The sequence below is a fragment of the Phyllostomus discolor genome, chromosome 4 (genome assembly GCF_004126475.2).
Source record: "Phyllostomus discolor isolate MPI-MPIP mPhyDis1 chromosome 4, mPhyDis1.pri.v3, whole genome shotgun sequence".
Classification (NCBI taxonomy): Eukaryota; Metazoa; Chordata; class Mammalia; order Chiroptera; family Phyllostomidae; genus Phyllostomus; species Phyllostomus discolor.
In genome coordinates, this window is record NC_040906.2 from 110726567 (window position 1) to 110740639 (window position 14073).

The 14073-nt window shown below is 42.9% G+C and overlaps 1 protein-coding gene and 1 long non-coding RNA gene across 6 annotated transcripts in view; both read left to right on the forward strand.

The window, feature by feature from the left end:
• CMTR1 (cap methyltransferase 1) overlaps positions 1-14073 on the forward strand; it is a 44708-nt gene that overhangs the window by 1610 nt on the left and 29025 nt on the right. For 4 of the 5 annotated variants that reach the window (XR_004902733.1, XM_036024054.1, XM_036024056.1 and 1 more), the window contains exons 1-3: positions 547-702; positions 8501-8652; positions 12083-12241. Coding sequence is in view for 4 of the 5 variants with exons in the window: in XM_036024054.1 (XP_035879947.1) it covers positions 555-702; positions 8501-8652; positions 12083-12241 (459 nt within the window). In the remaining variant the exon portion in view is untranslated. Of the gene's footprint in view, positions 1-546; positions 703-8500; positions 8653-12082; positions 12242-14073 lie in introns of those variants that run through there. The other variant, XM_028508839.2, reaches the window with a different exon arrangement.
• Positions 709-5884, forward strand: LOC118500182. The gene is made up of 2 exons (XR_004902735.1): positions 709-4825; positions 5071-5884. It is a non-coding gene; the product is annotated as an uncharacterized LOC118500182 (long non-coding RNA).

A 14073-nucleotide genomic window follows, 5' to 3' on the forward strand; every position in this document is an offset into this window, starting at 1 on the left:
CTGGTGAAAAACTTTCCCATTATTTTCACGTTTTCAAACATCCTGAAGTAACCCAAAAGCCAGTATTTGTATCATATTATATAATAAGTTAATTATCTTGGTAAAATGATAACAGTGATGGAACAATCATTCTGGAGTGGTCCCCTTCACCTTGGAAACATTGGTTAACATTCATTAGGTTTCATAAGAAATTTCCAGTGTACATGGTTATTACATGTGGGCCGTGTTGCACTAAAGGTATAGAATGACAAGTTTCCAAGGCTTTCCCCCCTGTGGTGTGTGGAGTTGATTCATGACTTTTTGGTATCTGACCCCAGTGGCCCAGAGGCCTTTGAGTCTGTGAGTACCACATTTGCCAGTGAAACTAATAGCTATTTTTGAAAACTAGAGCTTGGCTAGCAGTCCTTACTGAATTTTTTTGAGGAAGAGGCTATTCAAATGCTGGCACTGAAAATTTTTGGAGTTGCCAAGTCCCATCCCATTTGTGGTTTATACTTTAGAATTCCTGCTCTGATCCTAGTGACTCTGACATGAGCAGCCCACTGTCTGGATTTATGGTTGCAGTAACAATGAAGAGGAGAAATGACCCAGAATGCACTGCCCCTATCAAGAAACAGAAGAAAAGAGTTGCAGAGCTTGCCCTGAACCTCAGCTCTACGTCTGATGATGAACCGCCCTCCTCTGTCAATCATGCAGCAAAAGGTATGCTTGTCTGTGATCTGAGGCCACTGGTCACCTGGTTATTTGAATCCCTGGAGCTTGAATTGGGCAGCATACAGTCCCCTGCTCCTTGAGGAAAATTAGTCAAATTCTGCAGAGATATGTTGGCTGTAGACTCTCTTCCCTTTCTTGCCAGTTTTCCTAATAGGATGGGGGACATGTCTTAAATAAAAATTGGAATTTTTACAGAAATGCGTTAGTTTTATTGCTGGTCCTTCAGTAGGTGGCACTCTTTTGCTGCCATAAACCAGGTGGAAGTTCAGGCATACCTTGGAGATACTGCAGGCTTGGTTCCAGACTACCGCAATAACGTGAATTGGAATCATTTTGCTGGTGGAGGGTCTTGCCTTCAATTTGTACAAACCATAACATCTGTAAAGTGCAGTAAAATGGGGTATGTCTGTAGTGGTGAGCATCGAGTGTCCTGTGCTCTTAGTAGTTGTTAATGATCCTGAGGCTCTCTACTGCAGTGATCTGGCCTAATTCCCCTTAGATTTTTGCATTGTTTTCTCAATTCCCTCAGCAGGAATTAGAATATCCCTGTATTCGCTGTTTACATTAAACTCAAAGGATTTTGCTGATCTGATTGAAAGTAGCATTTTGCTTTGCCTCTTTTTTAGGGTTATGGACATTCACAGCTTCCACAGATGCTCTCAGTGAGAAATTGTAGAGTGTCTAGGAGCTTGCCCCAAGTACCAAACAATTAATAGTAGTCCCATTTGCATTTACCTTGACTTATTAGTTGTATTAATTTCCTATGACTGCTGTAACAAATTACAGACTGGGTGGCTTAAAACAACAGCAGTTTATTCTTCACAATCCTGGAGGCCAGAAATCTGAAATCAAGGTGTCAGCAGGGCCAGACTTCCTCCTAAGGCTCTTGGGAAGGATGCTTTTTTCCCTCCTCTAGCTTCTGGTGCTTGGCAGCCGTGCTTGCTATTCCTTGGCATATAGCAGCATAACTCCAGTCTCTGCCTCTGTGTGTGTCTGTGTTCAAATTTCCCTCTTCCTATAAGGACATCAGTCATTGGATTAGGGCCTACCCTAATACAGCATTGCCTCATTTAATTTGATTACATCTGCAAAGATCCTATTTCACATTCCCAGGTGTGAGGTGACATGACCTTTTGGGAGATACTATTTAACCAGCTGTCATGCATTTTGGATCATCTGCTGGATCACTGGTAAATTGGAATGAAATTTTGTAACAGATTGGTAACTGTAAGGGTGTGAAGCATCCTTTGAGGGTGTCAGAAAATACAGTTTATTCCTGAGTGGTGGGCTGATTGAAGGGCAGTTACTCTTTAGCTGTACTGAGAAGCTGGTCCAGAGAGGAGAAGCTTGACAGGTGTTACAGCTAGTGAAGCATTTGATGTGGCTGTGGTCCTGGCTGGATAAGAGACTCTTTATCAACTTGCTTTTGGGTATATGTGTGCCTCAAAAGTTGTCACGGGTGAATTTCAGGGTAGGAGAGGAGAGCTATATGTAACTGAGGTTACTAAATGGGAAAGTAAAAAACATACTGGGTGCACTCGTTCTAGGGACTATTGAGGAAGGGAGTTTTGGTTCTCACCCAGGATTTGAGCAGCTTGGTGAAGGTAGAGGGTTTCCTTGGGTAGGGCTCTGGGGTTTTAGGAGAGAGAGACCCAGAAGGGAAAAAGGGAGAGCGTGTGTGGGGAAATCAGTGACACTTAGCTGGTGGCAGTATCTAGTTCCAAGCGGATCTTGGGGAACATTTGCTCTCAAGTAACAGCTCTTTGAAGTAAGGAGAGGACCACTTCCAGGTAGAGGAAGGTAAGTGTATATGGTTAAGGATCTTTCAAGGGAACCAGTCTGATTTAAATTTCAAGCTTTCAAAACTGTGACTTTGAATTGAGATTATCTCCCTCCCCCCATAAACTCCCTTTGATTGTACCAAATAGCTTTAACCTTCTCTGTAAGTAGTACCATATGACTCAGGATTGACTCTTGTTGTAGTGTGTACAGAATGGTAATCTGGAGGTGGCCAGTACCTTGTATGCTTCTGGCAATAGACCCCTGGTCCCTTTCATTTGCAGAAAATGAGGCAGGAGGCAGAGGTTGGCAAACATTGCTCGACTTCGTGGGTCAACTTACTTTAGTAAGGGGCAGTGCCACATTGACACAGAAACTCTGAGGCCTAGAGCCTAATGTCTTCATCAGCAAGATTACGCCCTATACCTGCCCTGCCCCTCCACACTATGCCCAGCATGGAGGAGTCAATGTTAAGTAAATATTTGCCGAATAAAATTGAAGGCAACAGTAGTATCTTTTCCAAGAAGCTTACAATGCTTCTCCACTTTCATTTTGCCTATCCCTCTTTGAGTCTACAGAAGGTCATTTCATTAAGTACTTGTAGCTATTTTTGTTATTGCTGTTCTGTATTGGCTCCTCTAAGGCATTCCCTGGACAGTGTGCCCTGGCAGTGTGCTGTGTCGTAGACACCATTGTGCATACCCATTCTAGTCACAACTCTCAAGTACATGTGTTCCCTTTGTTCCAGCCACTTCTGCCTGGACGTACTGTTCAGAAGGATGATTGGAAAATGCTCTTTGGGGAGTACAATTAGCAAAACAAAAAAAGCAGTGGTTACTATTTCCGTCTGTCTGGGCCTTGTTTGTACTTCTTCTGCCAGATCAATGTGATGACTCATTAATAGATCTATTTAGTTTAATCAATTTGTTTATTTTACATTATTGACAAGGTAGCTGTATTGCCAGGTTAGAAATTGACATCTGACTGAAGTAAAGAAGAAAAAGGGACTTTATTTTTATAGCCACTGTAGCGTCATGTGATTTTTTTAAAAAAATTATTTTAAGAGGAGTTTGAAAGCATTTTCAAGCCCAAATAAACCCTTGGAAATTTGCTATTAAATAACAACATTTTAGAGTAAGGAGAGACAGATAGAGGTCATTTTCATCTTGTTCTTTTTGGTTCTTTCTCATAGGGAAACTATGATACAGACCGAGACAATTTCCTTTTCTCCTAAGCTGTGCGTCCAGTCCAGGCTTCATTCAGGCCTCCGAAGCGTGTTGCTTTGGAAGTTGCCAGGGTCCTTTACTGGCACCACACTAAAGGTGCCTTCCCCCTACCAGGTTTAATTCTTCCCTAAGTAGGTTATTTTCCCTGAAACACCATTGCTTTCCTGTCAGTCCAGATTCATGACCTTAATCAAAAACTTCCTTTATCGGTATCTGTTTAAATCGCTCTAACGAGTCACCATTTGTCTGCCATGACAGAGAAATTGAGTCTTTAAACAGGAGTGAGTGCATTCCACAGCAATTGTTAGGCATGATAGGATGTTTATTAAAGTCCATAGTTTATTCTTCTGCATCTTTGTGCTGCTCACCTTGGCCACTAGTGGTTGAGTCTGCCCCTCCCTGTGTGTTGTCACTGTCGTTTCTAATCTTGGCGTGTTTGCCCTGCTGTTCTCCTGCAATGTGGAAAAAATTGCCAGCAGCTGGGAAACCTCTGATTCTTCTATAAAGCTAACCTTTCTTCTTTAAAATGACTCAAGAGTAAGGGCCTCTTTCAGGTAGAGAGGAAAGCTTCAGTGAAAACTCTAAATAATGTTTTGGGTTCTTTAGTAGGTTTTAGAAGGGGAGTTCCTAAGGAGGTAAATGGGAATGCCACCCAGCCTTGGCAAGTTCTTAATGAAACTAATGATTTTAATAGACTGACCTTATTACTCCCCTTAATTTATATCCTCATTACAAGAGTGTCTGTTCAATGTTTGCTACATTTTTATCAGCCTTGGGAGGCTAAACCTCCTCTTCAGTTTCTGCTGCAGCCACAACAGTTGTCTCCTTTTTATCTGAAAAGAGTGGCCCCATAGGTCCAGGGATAAAAATGAGGAGAGGTTGTGATAGTCTGGAAAACTTTATCTTAAATCATGTCAGGCTAAGAATTGGCTTCAGAATACCACATAAAATAAAAGAGAAATAAGGATTATCTGTTTATCCATTACACTTCTTGATCTTACAAAGAAATGTCTAGTAGGGTGGTATTTTAGTTCCCATCAGCCTCACTCTCAGGACCTGGACAGGTCAGCTGTACATTAGGTGACACCTGGGCAAGAGGAATGGAGGTAAAAGATCTTTTTTTTTTTTTTTTAAATAAATGCAGGGATTTTATTTATTTATTTATTTATCTATTTATTTATTTATAGAGAGGGAAGGGAGGGAGATAGAGAGAGAGAGAGAAACATCAGTGTGCGGTTGCTGGGGGTTATGGCCTGCAACCCAGACATGTGCCCTGGCTGGGAATCGAACCTGCGACACTTTGGTTAGCAGCCCGAGCTCAATCCACTGAGCTACACCAGCCAGGGCTGAGGTGAAAGATCTTTGTACCAGAGTCTGGTGTTGGAATTTTGCATCAGTGTTGTTATTGATTTGCCTGATGAATATTCCACCCAAATGTGGTTCTTTCTGTTACTTTGGTCCAAAAATGTTATGAGGACAAAGAAAACAAACGATCTCTCTCTCTGAGATTTGTGGGTGGCAGAAACCCTCCATGCTCAGGAATGATATTCATAACTTTGATAGATGCCCATTAATGGGTCTGCAAGCAAACCTAATATCCTGGCAAGTTGCTAGAGCTGGGCCAAGTGCACGTTCTTCTTTGAGGACACAGGGTTTTCCTAACCTTTTCATAGATAGACCTATGAGTCCCCAGATAGCTGATGAGAGGAATAATGATTGATTTAACATTGTAGCTTCTGGTTAGTCAGGACCCTGGATCCCTTGGCTGCCCTGAAGGAAACTGCCCACATTCCTGGCACCACCTCTTTCTGCACTAAGCAGTACCAGTTGAAGGCATGGAAACAACTGAGTGAAGAGAACCTGCACCTTTGGAAGGCGTGGTTCTCTGGCACGTGGGCACTCTTTCAGAGCGTATCTCGCCCCTCCTGGTGGGAGATAAGACTAAGTCCATGCTTCCTCTTCAGCCATTCAGGAGGTGTTTTCCCTCAGATCGGCTGTCCTCTGAACATTTCTCTGGAAAGGAACCACACTCTTCCCAAGGCTTGGAATGGTACTTTTTCAATAGCTTTGTAATTTTTACCCTAATTTTCAAACGAATATATTCTTATTTCTCCCATAGAAAAGCAGAAAAGTGTGAAACAAAATAAATATCACTTCACTTCTCAGTTTCCATGGTTACTCATTGTTAATTTTCTGGGTCTTCCCTTCTGAGTGGCACTCTGGCACTCTGTGATATGTGCTGCACTGGTCCGGTAAACAAGTCGGCTTCTTATTGGGGGAACTGGGTAGCCACCTTAAGGGGGAGGGGTGAATTTGGGGCCTCTTGTGCACAGATATTCCCAACCAGAATTCCTCCTTGTTAACTGCTTAGGAGCCAAGATTTTGGTTTTTACGTTTATTTTGATTTTTTCATACATATTCATACGTGTGTGAAAAAGAGGCTCTAAATTTGCTTGGGTCTTGGGCCCTTAGTGCCACCCTAACTTTTTTCACCATGCCCCTAGGCCCAAAGAAATACCTCACACGGCCTTTTCTTTTGCAAAATATTGTATCTTTTAACAATGTCTATTTATCTTAGCAATTAGATTTTTAAGCTCTTTTAGAGTAGGATTGTTACTTTTGGATAGTACCTCATTATATATAGCATAGACCTTTTATAGAACAGGTCTTGAACCAAAGTTGTCAGATCTATTTAATATCAATAATAAATAATACAGTCTAATTAGGACCCAGTTCTCTTTCAGGATATAGGTATTCCATCCTCATGCTTAAATTTTTGGTTGGTGTTTTACCTTTAAAAGTATTTTTAAACACTTCATCTCTTTTTAGAGCAGTTTAAGGTTCACAGCAAAATTGAGAGGAAAGTACAAAGGTATCTCCTATACCCCTTGCCCCTACCCATGCATGTCCCTCCTCCATTATCAACATACTTCACCAGAGTGGAGCGTTTGTTACAGTTGATGAACCTGCATTGACACGTCACTCTCATCTAGAGCACATAGTTTATATTAGGGTTCCTTCCCTCTTGGTGTTGTGTACTCTGGGTTTGAACAAATGTAATCACACGTGTCCTTATACTTATGAGGGCAGAATGTCTTGCACTACTTGTATGAGGTGTTGTATGAGGAAATAAGGAGCTACACATTTAGTAGGTGCTCATTAGCAAAGGTGGCAACTGGATAAGAGTCCCTTACATTCACTACAGTGAGCGTGTAATTTCTCTTAAGTAGCAAGCCTCAGTCCAGCTGTGAGAGACGGAAGGTCGCCTGGTCTTCAGGACTGGCTCTCAGTGCTATGCTGATGGTGTGAATACTGATGTTGTGCTGGAGCCCAGTGGAAGGGAGAATCAGGTCTGGGGTGCTGGGGAAGGCTTTGCTCCTCTTGAACATCAACCCTTTGCAAGTTTGGGTTCTCATAGGGAAACGGATGGATCAGCACACAGGAGTTAGGGTGACATGCTCATGGGTATAGTCTTACTCTTCTAGTCATTTGACAGTGTGTCTGGGTGATCTGTTCCAGTACCCAGAAAGAGGCTCTAAATTTGCTTGGGTCTTGGGCCCTTAGTGCCACCCTAACTTTTTTCACCATGCCCCTAGGCCCAAAGAAATAACCTCACAGTTCAGTTTATTAAGTACTTAAGTCTAAATATGAAGCACTTATATCCTTAAAACTAATAGATGTTTAAAGAACAATACACATAAATTGAAAAAATTTATTTTAAGCACAATAACTTATTAATGAGATAGTACACATATCTCATTGGGATCAGGTTGGACATCACCACCCTCATTTCCTGTTCTGCATTCTTCCTTGCTTGCAATTTATACTATTTTCAATGGGAATGTGTGTAAATTTAAGCAAATTTTTTGAGATGTAGTCTATTTACAAATCGGGGTGGGTTTGTCTGAGAAATTATCTGAGTAAAATTACTTTGGGTTGAAATAGCTTTCAAGTTAATAGGTGCATATATCTATAAAAGAGGGGGAAACAGTCAGTCATAATAAATGTCTAGACTAGATCATCCCGCTTTTGGCCAGGAGACACGTAACCCACCCCTTCTGGCAGCTGCTAAGGTAGGTCTTGTTTGGGGTCCTTTGGCAACAAGGTTGTTGGCAGTGAAGTTAATGGCAGAGCTCACTCAGGCCACCAGCAGCTCCTCTGTTCTCAGCCTCAGTTGGTGCTGCTGTCTGAGCATCTCCTTCTTCCCTGTCTTTCATCTCTTTCTTCCTCTTCCTTCTCTTTTTCCTTCCTTCTTTGTTCCCCTCCCCCTTCCCTTCTCCCCGCTCTTTCCCCTGTCCTTCCTTGTGAACCAGCTCTTCTCCAGGACTGTGCTGCAGACCTGCCCTCTCACCTCAGCATTTGAAGATTCATGAGAACAAAGGAACCCAGGAGATTAAACAGTCAGAAACTGTTAGTCTGACAATTATATCCTCAATAAAGACATTTTATATTTAGCAGTTTCCTTTAAATATGTTATTTCATTTCATTTTCAAACAATCCTGTGAGGAACATATTACCATCGTAGTTTGTAGGGGAAGAAATTGAAGGATAAGAATGAAAAATTGATATTTATAAGTCCCAATTGTATGTCAGATATCATTAGAAACTTTTAGTGACTTGACTAAGATTGCACAGTTAGTAAGAGGGAGAGAATACGTTTGCCCCTGTCATTTAATGAACTTTATGTGAGCAATGCATATGCTAAACACTAGTTGAATAAATGAAATTGGGCTTCTAGAGGCTATCTTGTGCTGTAAACACCTAAATATTTTCTTTTCTAGTATCTACCACAAGCCTCAGTGGGTCTGACAGTGACACTGAGGGGAAGCAGCACAGCTCTGACTCTTTTAATGATGCATTCAAAGCAGACTCTCTCGTGGAGGGAACTTCTTCTCGCTATTCCATGTACAACAGCGTCTCCCGGAAGCTTATGGTATGTCCATGCTTGGGTTGGGTTTCTTAAGCTCCACCAGCACAGGGAGGAAAGCAGAAATGCTACCATGTGAGTTTTTCTTTTGCTTTTCAGCTACTGAAATTTAGCAGAGTGTGGCCCGCCTCTTCATAGAGGTATCAGTCACATTGAAGTCATCTGTGGGCAGTGGCTGCTTAGGCCTGCTTTTCCTGCCCCATTCAGAGCTGTATCACCCTTTGGTCTTCTGATTAATGAATTCTTGTTTGAGCATACTTCTCTACACACGGATGTGTGTTGATGGGTAAAGAGGCTTCATGTGGTGAATTTTTGTTCTAGTGAATGATCTCAAAAGAAATGAATAAAATCCTGCTCACTCCCAGGTGCCTAAAGTAGATGGGAGTAGTATAGTCTTCTGTACTGCTTCCAAAAGAAGGCCCAGTTCTCCTTCCCAGCATCTGTACACCACGTACCACCGAAGGAAGACGACAAGGGAGAGCTGCCCAGTTTCCTTATCAAACTTGGGTATATGTACAAAGGTTGGAGAAATCCAGGTTTGCTTTCTGTCTGGCTTCAGGAATATTACACTCTTCCATTTTCTATTGGATCCCTTTAAGAGTGAGAACTGCCAATTCTGAAGTCATAGTAGGGATTGTAGTTTGGGTGCTGTAAACTTTGGGGAAGTGGAAGATGGGGAGAGTCATGACAGCCTCTGACCTGGGGAAAGATTTGTTGCTACTATAGGAACTCCATCTGGCTCTTAAGCTGGTAGTGCCCCTTCCAGAGGCGATACAGAGACCCTCTAGGGGAAATCAGATCTTAGGATTGAAGTTCCTTTATTAGACAAAGACCTATAGGGTTTGGGACTCAGGTCTCTGATTTCGAGGGTATAAAAGTAGGCCTAGTGACTCTAGAGTTCAGTGTGAGCTTATAGACAGTTGTGACATTTTAAAAAATGATTTTGGGGGACTTGCGGCCAAGATGGAGGCATAGGTGGACACACTGTGCCTCCTCCCACAACCAAGATAGGGACAACAATTTAGAAACAGAATAACAACCAGAACTGACAGAAAACTGAACTGAATGGAAGTCGGACAACCAAGAAGTTAAAATAGACCTCTTCATCCAGACCGGTAGGAGGGGCGGAGTTGGGGTAGGTAGGTGCCGGTCGAGGCACAGAGAGCATAGAGTGTTGGGACTGGGCGCGTAAGGCATCCGGGGAGCGCAAGACTACAGCGGGTGTACCCTGAGCTCGCAAGTGGCAGCTGGCAGACCCTGGCTGAGGGGTGGCAACCGGCAGACCCAGCGAGGCGGCGATTGTGAAGCACGGCAGTGCGCGTAACCCAGGATCACAGCGCTGGGAAATAGAGCCTTGGGGCACTGATTGAAAACCCCTGTGGGGGTTGAGGCGCAGGAAGAAACTCCCAGCCTCAACAGGAGAGGTCCTTGGAAAGTCCCATGGGGTGCACGACCCACCTACACGGGAATTGGTACCAGAGGGGCCCAGTTTGCTTGGGGGAAGTGGCGGAAGGGACTGAGGTCCAATGGAGAGGGGAGCTAGCGCCATTGTTCCCTCTTGAACCCCACCCCTACATATAGCGTCACAACCCAGCAACTGGAGTGCCCCACCCTGGTGAACACGGCTCCACCCCTCATATATAACAGGTGCAACCACACCAAAGGGGGGGGGGAAGATGGCTCAAACAGAATTGAAAGCCCAGCAACCAGTGCTTTTAAGTGACTGAGAGATAGCCAGCCTATGAAATGCACAGTTCAAAGCACTGGTCATCAGGATGCTCACAGAGTTGGTTGATTTTGGTTGCAAATTAGATGAAAAAATGAAGGCTATAATAAGTGAAATGAAGAAAAATGCACAGGGAACTAATAGTGATGGAATGAAAGCTGGGTCTCACATCAGTGGGGTAGACCAGAGGAAGAAAGAAACATACAACCAGAAAAGAATGAAGAAATAAGAATTCAAAAAAAAATGAGGAGAGGCTTAGGAACCTCCAGGACATCTTTAAATGTTCCAACATCCAAATTATAGGGGTACCAGAAGGAGAAGAGGAAGAGCAACAAGTGGAAAAGTTATCTGAACAAATAATAAAGGAGAACTTCCCCGTTCTGGCAAAGGAAATAGACTTCCAGGAAGTCCGGGAAGCTCAGAGAGTCCCAAACAAGTTGGACCCAAGAAGGAACATACCCAAGGCACTTCATAATTACACTAGCCAAGGTGAAAATGAAGGAGAGAATCCTAGAAGCAGCAAGAGATAAGGGGACAGTAACCTACAAAGGAGTTCCCATCAGACTGTCAGCTGATTTCTCCAAAGAGACCCTACAGGCAAGAAGGGCCTGGAAAGAAGTATTCCAAGTCATGAAAGACAAGGACCTACATCCCAGATTACTGTATCCAGCAAAGCTTTCATTTAGAATGGAAGGGCAGATAAAGTGCTTCCCAGATAAGGTCAAGTTAAAGGAGTTCATCATCACCAAGCCCTTATTCTATGAAATGTTAAAGGGACTTATCTAAGAAAAAGAAGATAAAAAAACATGTATAGTAAAACATATATAGTTCCCCAATTAGGAACAACCACACCTAAAGCAAAACCAAAAGAAACTAAGCAAACAACTAGAACAGGAACAGAACTACAGAAATGGAGATCACAAGGAGGGTTAGCAACAGGGGAGTGGGAGGAGGAGAGAAGGGGAAAAGGTACAGAGAATAAGTAGCATAGAATGTAGGTAGAAAATAGACAGGGGGAGGGTAAGAATAGTATGGGAAATGTAGAAGCTAAAGAAATTTTGACACATGGAGGTGAACTAAAGGAGGGGGAATGTGGGTGGGAGAGGGTGTGCAAGGTAGAGGGGAGTCAAGGGGGGAATGGGACAACTGTAATAACATAATCAGTAAAATATATTTTTAAAAAATGACTCTGTCTAGGATCTTATAGTACCTCTCATACCTCAGTTTTACATGAAGTGATTTTTCAGTTAAAATTTGGACTCAATTTGGACTCCTATAGGCCCCCACTGTCCATACCTAGCTGAGGTAAGGCAGAAGTAGTCACTTGAAGTGGTTCCATTTTAAATTAAGTTCTCTTTATCAACTCTACTTGGAGATCTACTTGTCACTCACTCAGACACATTAGCTGGAAGGGTAGTTGTGCAAATGTCCAATGATCTTCATTAGGTGCCCTTGTGCTGTTAATTGCAGCTGTGAGGTCCCTTCTCATTTATCTAACTTCTGTCTGCCCTAGACTTTCAGCCCAGGACAGACAGCCCCTGGGCCCACAGTTAAACTGCAGTTACTTAGTTATGCATCTTTCTTTATTAGGCTAGAAGAAAACTTGTAGGTCTTTTCTGTATTTCTTAGGGTTTAGCACAATGTCTGGTACATGATAGGGGCTAAATAAATGTCTGTTTATATAAATGCTCCATTACTTCTCTCTTTCAGGCCAAGATGGGCTTCAAGGAAGGTGAAGGATTAGGTAAACACAACCAGGGTCGGAAGGACATTGTTGAAGCCTCTAATCAGAAAGGTCGGAGAGGCTTGGGTCTGACCTTGCAAGGCTTTGACCAGGAGTTGAATGTGGACTGGCGAGATGAGCCGGAGGTAACTGGTGTGGGGAGGAGGGGGCAGGACAGCCACTTGCGCTTTGGGGTGCATGTCTTTAAGTAGTCATATTAACAGACTAGAAATCTCCAGAGGCGGTATGGTCAGGATGGTTAGTGGGGTTGAACTAGTTTCTTATGGGGAAGGTTCTGGGGATGTCCAGAATAGAAAACAAGACTGGGGGAGGGGGATGTTAGGATGTGGATTTGTTTCCTGTTGCTTCACAGAGGACTAAGACCAGTGGGTAGGAGATGCTGGAAGGCCGAGTTTGCCTCCACACACAGCTTTCTCCTATTGACTGAGAACCCTCACAGGGTAGTGAGTTCCCCTCTGCTGAAAGGATTTAAGTGGCTGAACAAGGACCCACTCTTCTGTTGTGTGAGTGGATTAGGGGCCCTCTAAGGTCCTCGCACCTTCTTGGGCTTATGACATCCTGGTTCTAAACAGGTGTTTGTTTATGCCTTATAGGTTTTTTATTGTAGGTTTAGTCTGCTCACCTACTTGGATACCAGTTTGTTTTAACCCTGAAAACCAAAAAAGACTCTTACTCCATTTCATGGTACAGATATTGAGATTTTGTTTTTATTCATTTATTTATGCCTGAATCTTATTCCACAAAGGATTTGAAGTTACAGGTATAATGAAAGCCCCTAAAAATAATGATGAAATATTATTATTATGGAGTTGAAATGAAAGAAAATAGAAAACAAATGTCTAGTCTTCTATATAGTTGCTGTAATTTAGCTTTAGATGCGGCTCTGAACTCTGGAAAATTGAGTTGATATTTCCAGTTCAGGAAGAACTCCCATGAACCTGTGCACGGTAAAAGCCCATTACGGCTTCAGAGGAAGAAGCCCACAAGCCCAGAGCTAATGGGTCCGGGGTGGTGGGGGTGGTCCTACTGGTTTGCCTTGTAGTTGTGAGGTGAGGAGACCAGCAGAGTAGCCGATGAGACCGTGCAGAGTAAGGTAAATATTTGTAATGGGGTACGAGGTGTAAGTTTTTACTTCAGAAATATTTGGTGCTATCTGTGTCCTCATTTGTGTGAAAACAAGTAAAGAGCCCCGATCCTCTCAGTGGGGCAGAATTAGAAGTAACTTTGCTAAACTTGAAATGTAAAATTTGCTCATAAAATCTCTGCTTTTAATGGAGGCAGGCTATTGAAATTCCTTTTGAGACAAGGCTCTCCTAATTTCCACCTGCCATATAATTCAGTTTTTCTCTTACAAAAGATACCCTATCTTTTGGTTAGGAGTTTGGCTTAACTATTAGGTGGTGGCTACTTCTTGAAGGTAGAAGGGTCTGAGGAGCCTGAGGCTGACTGTCCCATTCCTGGAGTCACCACAGGGGAAGCACTCAGTGGCTTCTGTAGCTCAGGAATGGAGAGTGTAAGGCTGGATGCTTTGGTCCACTTTGCAGGTAGCTATAGTTAGGCTTCTGTGGGGAGATTGAATCTGCTTTTTTTCCTCCAAAGGGATATGTATCCAAACTGTATATGGACTTTTTAAAAAAGAGTTTATAAATCAGAAACATTTGTGCTTAAAGGTGATGGATTTGACCCAAGGAGAGAAGCCATGATTCACTGCCAGGTTCATTGACAAAAGGCTTCAGTAATTTTTCTTTCAAACTTTTGCTCTGTTGATGGTGCCTGCCCTAGAGACCTTGCATTGTGATACCATTTTATGCCTTTCAGAGCATGTAATATTGCCTTTAACCGCATTGCTTCAATTTGCAATGGTGGGTCTTCTCTCCACACTCGCTCAGGAGGGAATGTGTAAAGCCGCCATGCAGGTTAGCCACCTACTTAGGTTTCATGATCCATGTCTCTCTGG